We start from the raw sequence: 13,529 nt of genomic DNA on the forward strand, positions 1-13,529 counted from the left end.
ATCCTTGGGGGTGGAATTAGAGGTCAGGGAAAACAATGACTTTGAGCCTTGGGCAAATCACTTTTCTAACACATGACCACCCTGACCGCCTCTACCTAAAGGTCAGGGTTGTTCTATTTCATTTCCCCCTCAAAGCTGTCTACCACACAAGAGAATTGGGGGTGTCCACCTATTCCCTCTGTAAAATGTTCTAGCCCCTACTTATATTATTTCCTCAATTATAGGGGATGGTGCCCTGACCCCAGTTCCATTAGCCACTAACAGCTAGATTAGCTTTTACACAGAAATATTTACTTCAAAAGTTAATCACAATTCTATAAGCTTACTTCCTCCACCATAGGAGGCATAATCCTCCTGCATATTTTTATCACCTCAGTTTCTGGGGAGGGGAAGAGTATTAGGTTCATACAGTTCCTAAAAAGCACAGTCCCAGTTCCAAGTCCCCTCTTCCCCCATCCCCAGGCACCCTAGTTTCTCAGGACTTCCATGCTAGGCTGGTTAGTTGAATCACCCTCCTGCAGTCCTGACTCCAAGGTTGCCATGATTCATACTTCTGAGTCCTGTGTGGATTGCCTTCACACCTGAAACTGAGGAGGATAAACAAAACAGAACAGAAACAAACACACTCAGACCCATTTTTAAGAGTTGGGGGTAAAAGAGAAGGAGCAAGGAAAGGAAACTCCTCCTCATAGGTCCAGTTCATAGAATGCTCACTGCAGGTAAACTGAGATCGTTATCCTCTAGATGCAGCAGATAAAAGTTGTCAAAGAGAGCCCAGCAGAGAGTGGGCTCTCAGTCTTGCCAGTTTTAAAGGTGCAGGCAGTAAATCAAAAGAGGCTACACTACCTTCATCCATGGGGACACAGGGGCTGGACATGTTAGGCAAACTGGATTGTTCAAAAGGCCCGTCAAGGGTGTCTCCATGTTAAGAGAATTGGATATGCCCAGAGAAGTCTGGCTTACACTTTACTACTCAGACCCTCAGTTTCCTCATCTGTAAAATGGGGCCTGGGTTACACTTTATTACTCTAAGCCTCAAGTAAAATGGGGCCTGGGTTACACTTTATTACTCTAAGCCTCAATTTCCCCATCTGTAAAACAGTACATAAACTATATCATTCACACTGTTGATGTGAGGAAAGTGCTTTGTAAAGCAAAAGCTTCTATATGAGTTATCCTTATGTATAACTATGAGTGTTTCACGGGCCACAAAATTACAGAATCTTAGAATGACAAGAAGTTCAGATGTTCTTTAGTCCAAGTAGATAGAACAAGAACTTGGACATCCTCCTAAAATGGTTATCTAGCTTCTACCTGAAGATCTCTAGCTTTGGAGAACTCCCAACCTTTTGAAGAAAAATATTTCACTCCTGGAAAAAGTTATTTTTTTTTTCTTATGGTGAGCTGAAATCTGTATCTGGGCAACTTTTACCCCCAAGACTTCTGCCCTCTGGAATCTCTGCCATATCGACAGCCCTTAAAATACTTACAGAGAGACATCATATCTCCTTTAAGGCTTCTCTTCTCATCTATTTCTCAAACATTTATTAAGCTCCTACCATATACAAGGCACAGTATTATCTGCTAGGGGATACAAAGATGTCCCTGCTGTCAAGAAGCTTACATTGCATTGGTGTGAAACAGTTTGTACATAGATAAGAAATACAAAAATATATACAAAGTAAATACAAGGTAACTTGAGGCCGAAGGTAGAGAAATGAAGGAAAGGCACTAGCAACTAATATAAACTGGTATAGCATGATTCCACCAAAACTCCGCAAATTCTCATTATCTTAGATTGAGAGAGGGAGAAATCACAATCACACAAATGTGAATCTAGCCTTCATCAGACATCTATAGAGTGCCGGGCTTGGAGTCATGAAGATCTGACACTTGAGTTGTGTGACCCTAGCCAAGTCACTTAACCTGTTTACCTCAGTTTTCTCAACTGTAAAATGGGGATAATAAACAGCAACCCGAAGGGTAACTGTGAGGATCAAAAGAGAGAATAGTTGTAAAGTGCTTGGCACAGTGACTGGCATGTAGTAGGTGCTTTGTATTTCTTTCCCTTCATCATTATTTTCTCTCCCAATAGACCAGGAATCATAAATCAAATCTAAAATTGCATAATTAGGACAAAACAGCAAAGTTAATAAAGAAACAATCCTCCCTGCCTCCCCCTCCACCCCCATTCTTATCACTTTACACAAACACAAAGGAGTACACTTTTCCACAGACTTCAAAGTGACTGATGGTGTTAAGATTTGGGGTGTTTGGACCCCAAAATACTGATACGATGGGTCCTGCTTGAATGAATTCAATATAAGACCTTCTTAACACCAAGAAAAACAAAGTTTACTAAAGATTCGCCACATTGGGTTGACTCTTAAGGAGTCTAAGCATTTGTATTAACAAGTGGGCCAGATAGAATCTCAGCTAGACCAGAGGCTGAGCTGGATTGAATCTGAGTGCCTTCATGGAGGCGAGATGGAACTTAAATACAGAAAAAGATTGAGGGAAGAATCTAGTACTCTGGGGTCCCAGGGGATGATCTTGATAGGGCAGGTCAACCTGGAATGTCCAGAGGTCTTGATGGGAATGACCAGTACCCTGAGATGAATACAGATTGAATCTAGGGAGGGTCTTGATGGGAGTGGCCAGCAGCCTGAAGAACGGGATTTTGATAAGATCAAGGATGGAGAGTACAACAGGGATTTGGGCATAATGATAATGAAAAGCTTATGGGAACCAAGAGACTGCCCAAAGATTCAAGGAGAGTTCAAGGAGGTTCCCAGAGTCTGTACCCCATCAATGGGAGAGGAAATAGTGTCTGGAGAAACTGTCGCAGAATACCTCTCATAGATCTGTTTTCTCAGAAACCAGAAGCTCATAGCTGCTTTACTCATACCTCCAAAGCCCTTGTTCTTCTATCTCTAAAACTATCATTTACTACTCCTCTGCTAGCTGTTTCTGTTATATGCTATGTTTCTTCTCCACTGACATGCTAGAGTTGTCCTTCTGGTGACTAATTTCTTTTTCAAAGAGAGTACTATTGCTCTTATGTGAGATGACCAGTCAACTTGCCCGAGGCCAATCAACACATATTTTGGGGCTATTTTATTAGTGAGGGACTTAGTTATATTCAAATGAAGCATAAAAAGACCCTGAAGTCATTCTCTCCCTCATTTTTGGTAATCTTCCTCCCCTCAAGGAGCCTTTTCCTAGTCTTCCTAAAATTCAGATTATGATAAGTAAATTCCTTTCAATTCAACTAACCTTAAAAAGTATGCTGAAGTGTCTATAAATCTCAAGGAGGCACTTAGCAAAAATTGGTGGAGGAATAAAGGTATGGCCCTTTGCACCTCATTACTGACACCAAGCCTGTATCCCAATCCCTCTCTACCACTTCCTTCCCATAACCTTCCTGGACTCCCTACTTGGAGGGGGCTTGCAACTAGTTTTTCAGGTATAGTCACAGTATCTTAACAGATTCTCTTTAAGATTTGCTATGGCCAAAAAATTTATTATCCTATACCCAAACAGGTGAAATGCCTGTCTGAACTTAGCTAGCCTTATTCTCAACGTATATACTCTACAAAAGTGCATTCATGGAGGCTTTTCAGATTGATGATATCCCAAAGTGCTAATGATGAATGAATGAATGAAAGAAAAATCATTTGTTAGGTGCTTGCTACACATCAGGCACTGTGCTAAATACTGGGCATACAAATACAAAAGTGAGACAAGTCCTGCCCTTGAGAGGATGACATTCTAAATGGAAGAAACTGTCTTGTATTGGCATTTGTGTTCTGAGCGCTTACCCCGATGCATGTTTAGCAAATGCTTTTTCTTTCATTCTTTGGTCATTCTTATAGAGACAGACAACACATATAGGAGATCTTCTAAGATCCCCTCTAGTTCTAACATTCTAAGAATGCTAGTTTATCTTTTGTCATGCAAAATGGCACAGAGGTAACACTTCCCCTCATGTGACAGGCATATATAGCTGTAGGATGGATATTAGTTTCAAGGTTTTCCTTCATCCTATTATTTGTTCCTTTTCACAAGTTATAAAATGTCCACAGAATTTTGAGGAAGGAAGAGGGGTATTTGAAGTTGAATTTTGAACAGACATTATCAAAGTTAAAGAAGAAAAGACTGAGGGGAAGTTTAATATAACCTTCCATTCTTAGGAAGGATATAAAAGAAATTTATTCTCAGCAGAAGAGAAAATTCATTCAAATCACAGTGGGGAGTGGGGGGGGGAGAGGGGAAAAGGAGCAAATTAAGATAGATATCAGCAAGAAGTCCCTACAAGTATGGGTTGTTAAGCTCTGGAAGAGCTAACCAGGCCAAAGAATTGAATCTCTTTGCCTAGAGGTACTTTAGATGTGTATGATGGTTCACAAAAAGCCAACCTTAATACCAGGGAATGGATGGGGTGACAATATGGTCCAACTCTCCTTCCTCCTCTCATTTTATACCATTCTTCTTTCGCTTACTCCATCTTTTCTTTTCCATTCTATTCGCTTTTAATTGCCCGTCCTCGTCGGTCCTTTCCTTTCTTCCCCTCTTTCCTCCCCATTCACCTTCTCCTTTTCCTCTTTCAGTCTCATATTACTTTCTCCAAACCTCTTTTTCTTTCTTTTGTTTACTCCATTTCCCTCTTTTTCTCTTCTTAGGTTTATACTAGCCTGTCTCTTATCTTTAGATCATTTGTTCCTCTATATATTCTCCGGGTTTCCTCTCCTGCCTCTTCCTTCCTTTCCCTTTCTAGCTTTGCCCTCCAGAAAGCCTCTCCTCCTCAGAGAGATGGGTGGGTTTGGGGCCGGAGCCCCTCCCCTTTTGATGCGTGTGTGTGTGTGTGTGTGTGTGTGTGTGTGTGTGTGTGTGTGTGTGTGTGTGTGTGTGTGTCCATGACGCGGCAGTGATGGGGAGGGAAGAACAGGGAGGGGAGGGGCACATTCTACCCGGGCTCCTTCGCTCCCCGCACTCCTTCGCTCTCCACCGCCACTGAGGCGCAGGCTGGGCGCAGGCGGTGGCGGGCCGGCATGGAGAGCCTGTTGGAGAACCCGGTGCGTGCTGTCCTCTATCTGAAAGAGCTCACCGCCATCGTGCAGAACCAGCAAAGCCTCATCCACACCCAGCGCCAGCGCATAGACGAACTGGAAAAGCGGCTGGACGAGTTGAGCGCTGAGAACCGCAGCCTGTGGGAACAGCAGCAGCTTCTGCAAAACCATCCTCCGCCTGGGCTGGTCCCCCAGTCGCAAGCCCCGATCCCGGCTTCCCAGGCTTCTGCTACGGCCAGTTCCCCAGAGCCTCCACAGAACCAGGGACAGCTCTCTACCATCGCCCCACTGCCACCGCTGGCAGTGGCTGCGCCGCCGCAGCAACCACCACCGCCGCCGCTGCAGCAGTCAACTCAGCACCACGGACAGCTCGCAACACAGCCCCTGCCGGGCCCCAGCAGAGCTTTAACACCCCAAACACCCCACCAGCATACCGCGGTCTCCGGAGCCGCTGCCGACAAGGAGAAGGAGCGCCCCCCTTGTTGCGCTGCTGCTGGAACCCTCCTCCCCCACAAACCCCCTGCAGCCCTCGGCAAGGGCGTCCTAGGCAGGAGACCTGAGTGAGTGGACAAGAGGGGACCAGGGCCACTGGGGAGGTGGACAGTGTGAGGAAGGAGATTCAAGGGAAAAAAAAAACTAGGGGGGCAATGAAGAAAACGGGGAGCTTAGTAAGGGGAAGCTGGAGACCCAGGAGAAATTTGAAGTGAAGGGGAAAGATGGATGTTTGGTGGTTGAAGTAGGTAGGAGTGTTTCAAGGCGATTTGGGGTGAAGAAAAAATATGTCAGTATTTGAAAGAAGTGTAGCTATTTGTGCTAGATTAAGTTGAGGTGAGGAGAACGAAAGGCAAAAATCGGTAGAGTATCAGTGGTTTAAGGGTACTGAAGGATAGTTGGGTTGATGGGGCAAGGTTGATTCTATAGTTGGTAAAGGATGGGGTGTAGTTGGGGGGCATAATCTTGGGGAAACAGTATCAATGTTAAGGAATTTAGAATTTAGGCAGAACAATTTAGAAAGAGGTTGGGACCATAAAGGAGTCTGATTATATGAGAAGGGTTTTTGGTGAAGAAGTAAAGTGGAAGGCATTAGCAAGAGGCTAAGGAAAAGTGGAATTGGGACATAATGGGGAATGGAGTAAAGAAAGGGAAGAATATGGGAAGAGAAAAAATAATATTGGCAAGCAAGAAGAATGTGCTAAGGTAAAGAAGTTGAGAACAGTGAAAAATGAAGGAAGCAAGCAGGAATTCTCCCCAAAGGGGGGGAACATGGACAATTCAGCTTTCAGATTGATGCAGGGAGAGCAAGAGCAGGGAGCTACTCCAGTAGTAGTCAAATCCTTTCCCCTGACTGTGTTGGCACCTTGCCCCAGAAAAAAAACAATAGCCATCAAAAGAAGCTAAAGAAAATCAGTCCACCAAGCCATTTGTAAAGCTGTTCTAATTTTTAGCTGATTATTCCCAACCCAGGGAGCCTCCCTTTGCTGATGAAGGAAAGATGTTGAGGGAGATATTGACAAACAAGGTTGACTTTTACTGGTGATGCTTATTTGTGTCATTGGCAGCTACAAATTCTGGTTTCCTCAACTTGAGTTTTCAACCAGAGATGGTCTCAGACATTAAAGTAATGAAAGCTACAAGCTTTTCCTCTGTACCATTCAAGGTATCCTGGAATTTCTCTAACATCCCACTTAAAAAAGATATGAGAAAAGGAATCAATTTATTCTCTCTTCTCTGTTATGAGGAAGGTACCATGGTACCATGTTCCCTCTACTGAGTTAGGCAATGGAAGGACTTTATGGAAGGCACATTCAAGGGAGTTTAGTGTTTGATTTTTCTCAGTAGTGGTGCTAAGGGAATTCGTGTATGTGTGTTATGTGTGGGAAGGTCAGGAAAGGGATACAGTAATTCCATTTGTGTTCTGGTTAGATGCAGGCATTTGGTGACCAGGGGCATTCAGGGGACCTGATGTGTGTTTTCCTCTCATTCTTGCTTTAAAGTTAGGCAAATTGGGGTTTCAATGATCACAGGATCATTGCGTCACAGAATGGCAGAGTTGAAAAGGAAATCAGAAATCATCTAGTCCTACTCCATTTTATAGATGAGAAAAACTCAGGACTTGAGAGACTAAAAAAGTTGCTTAAGGTTTCATAGGTAATAAATAATGGTGCCAGGATTCCAATTCAGATCTTTCTATTTTCAATCCAGGGATTTGCTTTAGATTTAAAGGTTAGGTATAATAAAGGGAAGACTTTTATTTTTGAAGTAGTGAGTATTAAGGAATAAGGGGGGTAAAGGCAGGTAAAGGATCACTGTAAGCTATCCTAATGATGAGACATAAAGGAGAAAGAAGAAAGGTGAAATAGGAGAGTGGAAAAGGGAGAAGAACATGGTGTGGGAAAGGGAAGACTGCAGTTATGAGGCACACCATTTTCTAAGGCAGCCTACTTCACTCTGGGACAGCTCTAGTTTTTAGGAAATTTTTCTTTACATTGAGTTAAAATCCACTCCCTGTAACTTCTGACCATTTCTCCTAGTCCCCTTGCTTAAAGCAATTCACTTTTGAGACAGACATCCAGTCCATTCTTGTCTGTTGGGAGCAGACAAGCCTAGGAGATCTCTGTAACATGGAAGGCTGAGCAATCTGAAGAATTTTGCTCAAGTCCCTGATAGACTCAATTTCCTGTCTCCTATTTCCCCTTTCCCCCTTGAACCTTTCAGTTTCTCTTATGTCTTTCTTTTCCCAAAAGCAATGAAAAGTTTAGTAGAATGCTTTCTCCTCCACATTCATGGCTTGTCAGAATTTTCTTTTTAGAGGAGGCTCTATGATCCAGTCTTTAGGCAGGGTGGGGGAAGGGAATTAATAGGGGCCTGACATGCTTTACTGATTGATTTCTTGTCCCTGCCTTCTCTCCTTACCTTTGTCTCTTATTATCAGCCCCAATCTCCACCTCCTTCTCCTACCCTATTTCTGGGAGTTGCACTGTCAGTAATAACCCAGAGTGGGGGGCTTCCCTGAATTAAGGATCCCTACTCTTTATCCTTAGTAGCTAGTTAACCTAGATGGTACAGGAAGCCCAAATTCTTCTACCCAAACACTGCTGCTAGAAACCCAGTTTCTCTCAAGAAGCTTCCTGTTCTAGCTTCATGTCATCCACCAAGAAAAGTAAAAGAATATATCAGTTTCATTGAATCTTCTTTCCCTTTTCAGTTTTGAAGCAAGAGGTGATTGGGAAGGAGACTCATTGTAAATCACTTCCACTTAGGAAGCTGCCATAGTTTTCTCTAGGAGATAGGCCACTTTCCCCAGCTTGTCATGTACTTCATTTCTGCCCCAAATCAGCCCATCTTCACAAAAATTATCAGCAATTACCATTTAAAAAACTATTCCCCAAATCTCTCAAGGTGAGCATCCTAGTCCCTCTATAATCCCTCCTCTAGGTTTTAGCATTCTACATCCTATTTTGTCCAAATGCCCATGTCCAATGAAGCAGGATCTAATTTAGGAAGAACAGTGTGTGTGTGTGTGTGTGTGTGTGTGTGTGTGTGTGTGTGTGTGTGTATTTGTATAAAGAACCTTCTTTATAAGGTTCTTCCCTGTGGTACTCTCTGCTGCTGGGATGGTGAAAGGAAGTAGAGGCAAGTTTGGTCTCATTCTTCTTTTCTTCTTGTCAGCCTTGCTATCTTCCCCTTATCCCTATTGCAGTTCTATTGGCCTTTGTGGAGGAGAATGTTGGTTAGGATGCTGAGAGAGTCTGAGAAACAGAGCTCCAAATGAAGGTTATCTCCCCCTCCTCCCCAGGTTTCCCCTACCTGCTATATAGGCAGGAGCTTAGAGAAGCCTGTGACTGGAAAAGATAAAGGGCTTCTTCTCTTCCTCCAACTGACTAATCACCCCAGATCTGTATTACCATGCAGCTTGAGTTTTTTCTTTCCTTCCTTCCTTTGACTGTTGGAGACACAAAAGAATAAGTCTTGAGGGATCAGGCATGCAACAGTTTAAGGAGTAAGAGAGTAGGATGATGGGAGAAAGCAGAATAGAAATGTCATGAAAGGATAGAAGAAGGCAAGAGTGAGATCTAGAAAGCACAGAGTTCTTCTTTCCTTATGCCTTCTGGCTCTGGCTCCCACTATTACAGGCCTCTTAACTAAAGCATGAAACACAGTTTGATCATTTTTATTTTTTCAGTCAAAATTCCTAACATCCATAGAATTGATTACTCTTTCTTTTCCAGCTGGAATCAGAATCGCAGCCTGACATGGCAAAACTCTCTTTTTGCCCACTGAGCTAAAAGACTATGGCCTATGGAAGTTGCAAATTCTGTTGTCCTATCTGCCTTGGGCACCATCATGTCTAGGTATGCACATAGTCCATGAAAAACCAGGGCAGGCCTAGATTATAAAGTCTTACAGGTAGGGTACTAGACTGGGGATAATAAAATAGTCATATAATTTGAAGGAGAAGTGAGGAAGGTATACTCATCCTATTTTCCTTTCCCCCTCTATTCTCTCTCTTATTTTGTCTCTCCTTTTCCTTCTTTCCTCTCCTCTCTACATTGATTTTCTCTTTTCCTCTCTCATTTTTTTCTCCCTCTAGTTCTTCTATCTCTTCCCACCTTTCTCTTTTAGCTCTTTTTTCTATCTTGCTCCCTTTCTTTTCATCTCTTTTCTTCCCTTGCCTTTTCTCCTTTTCTCTCCCTCCTTTACTCCCTTAACTCTTTTTTCTTGTCTTTTCTTTATTTTCTCTTCTTTCTTTTTTTTTCTTTTAATCTTTCCCTCCTTTCTCCTGGCACTTTCTCTTTTTCTTTTAAAATATTTTTATTAATGCCCTTTGTCTCTACAACATAGTCATTTCTGGAAAAAGACTATATCCTTCTAAACCCCAGCTCCAGAATAAATACCCCTTAGTAACAAAGAAAAATAATTAAACAAAGCCACCTATAAGTCTAGCATATATGTTCTTCTTACAATAAAACAATTCCATGGGAGGTAGTTTCTACATTTAACATACACTGATGTATATGAATAATATAAGTGATAGAAATGGGAAGGATGATGATGAGTGAGAGGGGAGAGAGGAATCTCTCTTTCTATAAAAATCCTAACTCATAAGCAAGTTGTTGGATGGGGAAGTAGTTTTATGGGAGTGACAATACATACATCAACAAAGGAATGTAAAATGAGACTTAAGTAATTCCAACAGAAAGCAACTGCTTTTACTCCTTTAATGTGGTCTGACTTCTGCCTCAATGGATTTTTCTTCTCTGGTCTAGGGAGTTTTTAATTCACTTCAAGTTCTTAATCTTTCTCCATTTACATTCTTTTCTTTAAATCCGTTTCAAGCTGGCTAATGAAAAGAGTTACAGAATGAACAAAATAGTTTGTGATTTCCAGAGAAGAAATCATTACTATGTCAACATCTCTTCATTCCTCTCATCACTTAGAGGCTGGATGTGTCTCCCACTTTTTCCGGACTGACCACTTTCCTCAACTTCTATCTAAAATGCTAGTGTTGATTATGCAACAAGGGTTAGTGATCACTAATACATGCAAACATAATACACACATAAATAAACATATTTATTATTTATATTTATAGTACACATATGTACTATATATGATATACACACATGATAATACACATATAATATATGCATATGTATATATACATATATATGAATATGTTATACAATAATGAAGGAGAGCAAAAGACTGAAGGGATACGATTTATTTGTTATAAAGTGGCTAGTGGCAGGCATTTCTGACCACAGCACAGACAATGGCATTTCTGCTTTTATTCTTTCCCATTTGTGGGAAAGAGACAGAACTAGACCTCAGAATAATTGTTCAGTTAGAGGAGTCCATCAGTCAACAAGCACTTACTGTGTTTCAAGGAACGTGCTAAGCACTGGGGATACAAAGAAAGACAAAATCATTGTTCCTCCTTTTAAGAAGCTCACATTCTAAAGAAGGAGAAACGTGAGGAAGTGTATTTACTAGATGTACATCATACTCATGGAAGGTAAAGGTGATACTGTCTCTGACTCAAAGACTAAGGAAGGGTAATGTTTCTGAAAGGTGCTTAGGTCATCTCGCCAATCTTTGTCCTTATAAGCACAGTAAACACCTTTATTGTCTACAGTTTATAATAATCTCTCTGGCTGAAGATATGGGAGTAGAGGCAGGGAGCCAAATTCCACATGTTGTCAAGATGAGGATGCCACACAAACTCCAGGCTTCCCTTTCTTTACTTTCCTCTTTCCAGTGTCTTTCTCCTGGAATTTTCTAAGAAAATTCCCATAATTCCCTACTAGTACATCAGTGCTGGAAGAATCTGGAGAAGTGTCTCTCATCTCCATGGCAATTCTGATGTATGATTGCATACCCAATACAGTGATCATATCTGACAAGATAACATTCCACTCTCATAGCCCACCACCTCTCTCCCATTAGAACAGAAGTCTTTTTTTTCAGTTACTCAATGTTTGGCTTCCTTTTAGTTGGGCCATCTCCAGTTGTCCTGACCTATATCTTGCCACTGGACCCAGATGGCTCTGGAGGAGAAAGTAAGGCTGGTGACTTTGCACAGCCCTCCTTCACTTAAATCCAATTCACTTGTAAGTCATGGCATCATCTTCCTGATGTTATGGTCCTCTTTGAGAACAAAGGACAAATGACAATCCTTTTAGTAATTTTTTTGATTTATGTTGTTATAGTCACTGTGTGTACAGGGCTCTTCTTTTGGTTCTGTATATTTCACTTCATATTAACTCATCCTATGTTTCTCTGAAGTTCTCATATTTATAATTTCTTATGTAACAATATTCCATCACTTTCTATTCCATTCTCTTAATAACCCCAAATTTTTCTATCCACTTACCTATAGAAAGGCACCCACTTTCTTGTTCTTTGCTAAAATGAAAAGGACTGCTTTCACTCTTTGGGTTTATATTGGACATTTTTTCTTGTTTGTGATTTCTTTGGGGGTATGTGCTTAGTAGTAGGATCAATGAGTAAAGGAAATGGACAATTTACTAATTTTTCTTATATAATTTCAAGTTGATATCCAGAATGATAAGACCAATTTACAGTGCCACTAACAGTGTATAAGTGTGTCTGTATTTCTTGCCATGTCCCCTCCAAAATATACTATTCTAATATTTTTGGTCACCTTTCCAATATACAAAGTGGGAGGTGAAACCTCAGAGTTGTTTAAATTTGCATTTCTCTTATTATTAATGACTTCGAGCATGGTTTCCAAATGATAATTTATCATGAGATAGTGGTATGGGATAGGCACACGCTTGATGGATGTTCCAGCATTGTAACAGTAATAATCGCCCACACCTGGCTCGTTTATCAGCTTTCTGCAACCTTACTTAATTAGGCAAGGAGTAGAGTGGGAGGTTAGAGATGGTATTGAATATAATTTGGCCACAATGTGGCACTATCCTCAAATCATTACCCAAATGGCTTTGTCCTAGGTCATTCAGTGTTGGTGCACTGACTTATAAATGGCATAATGGATAGTGCATGGACAGGATTTAGAGTCAAGAAGATTTGTGTATTAATTCTGCCTCAGATACTTACTAGCTATGTGACCCTGGGCTAGTAACTTAACTTATCCATGCTTTGTTTTCCTCATCTGTAAAATGGTCTAATAGTAGCACAATAACACAGGGTTATCGTGAGGATTAAATGAGTTAATAAATGTGAAGCTTTTGCAAACCTTAAGCATAAAAAGGGCATAGTATTCCCACCACTCAGCAGAGGGTTCTCAATTTGCAAACTCTTAGATAATTCCCCAACCTCCTACTTCACTAAGCTTACTGGACCTGTGGTGCAGTATTGGCCACATCCAAAACTGGTGGAAGGGTAAGGAAATAAGAAAGTGGAAAATCACTCTAAAATGTGAAAATTAAAAAAATTTAATTTGGCTCTGAGCCCCCATTCTACATTTGGGAAATCTTCTGCTTCCAGCAGAACGTTATTTATAAGACATGATTGACAAATGATTTATGAAAACATAGTAAAATGAATACGTGTAAGAGAATTGTACATAACAAAATTGCAAAGAAATTACTTCACTTTCCCAATAATCTTCTTACAACTTTTATTTCTCCTGGGGAACATGGAGAAGGGCTAGAGGAGAAATTATGTGGTGGGAATTCATCCAGATTAGCCTTGCAAACAGTTGGAGAAAACAGGGGGGATTCTCTACTAGTTGGGATTCATTTGCCAGACCAATCTCACCAATCACTGAAGTTTCACAGTAGCCCTGTTTTTCTCCTAGTAACATCGGGTTGGTTCTGCTCCTTTGTAACAACAGCGCCCTAGTCCCAGCTCCATTGCAGGTTTCCATATTTGCCACTGCAGCCATCCAGGATTTGGCCCAACTCACTCTGCACCCAGATAGGGCTAGAATGACACTGGACCTGAACCAAGTCATAAGGAGCCTCTCTGCCT

At 41.4% G+C, this 13,529-nt stretch overlaps 1 protein-coding gene across 2 annotated transcripts in view; it reads left to right on the forward strand.

Moving 5' to 3' along the window:
• Positions 1 to 5,036: 5,036 nt before the first annotated feature.
• The window catches only part of IQSEC3 (IQ motif and Sec7 domain ArfGEF 3), a 159,403-nt gene continuing 150,910 nt past the window's right edge, over positions 5,037 to 13,529 (forward strand). The window contains exons 1-2 of one of the 2 annotated variants that reach the window (XM_072654070.1): positions 5,052 to 5,372; positions 5,427 to 5,629. In XM_072654070.1, coding sequence (XP_072510171.1) covers positions 5,052 to 5,372; positions 5,427 to 5,629 — 524 coding nt within the window. Of the gene's footprint in view, positions 5,630 to 13,529 lie in introns of both variants that reach the window. The other variant, XM_072654069.1, reaches the window with a different exon arrangement.

Source organism: Notamacropus eugenii, chromosome 3 (genome assembly GCF_028372415.1).
Source record: "Notamacropus eugenii isolate mMacEug1 chromosome 3, mMacEug1.pri_v2, whole genome shotgun sequence".
Lineage (NCBI taxonomy): Eukaryota > Metazoa > Chordata > Mammalia > Diprotodontia > Macropodidae > Notamacropus > Notamacropus eugenii.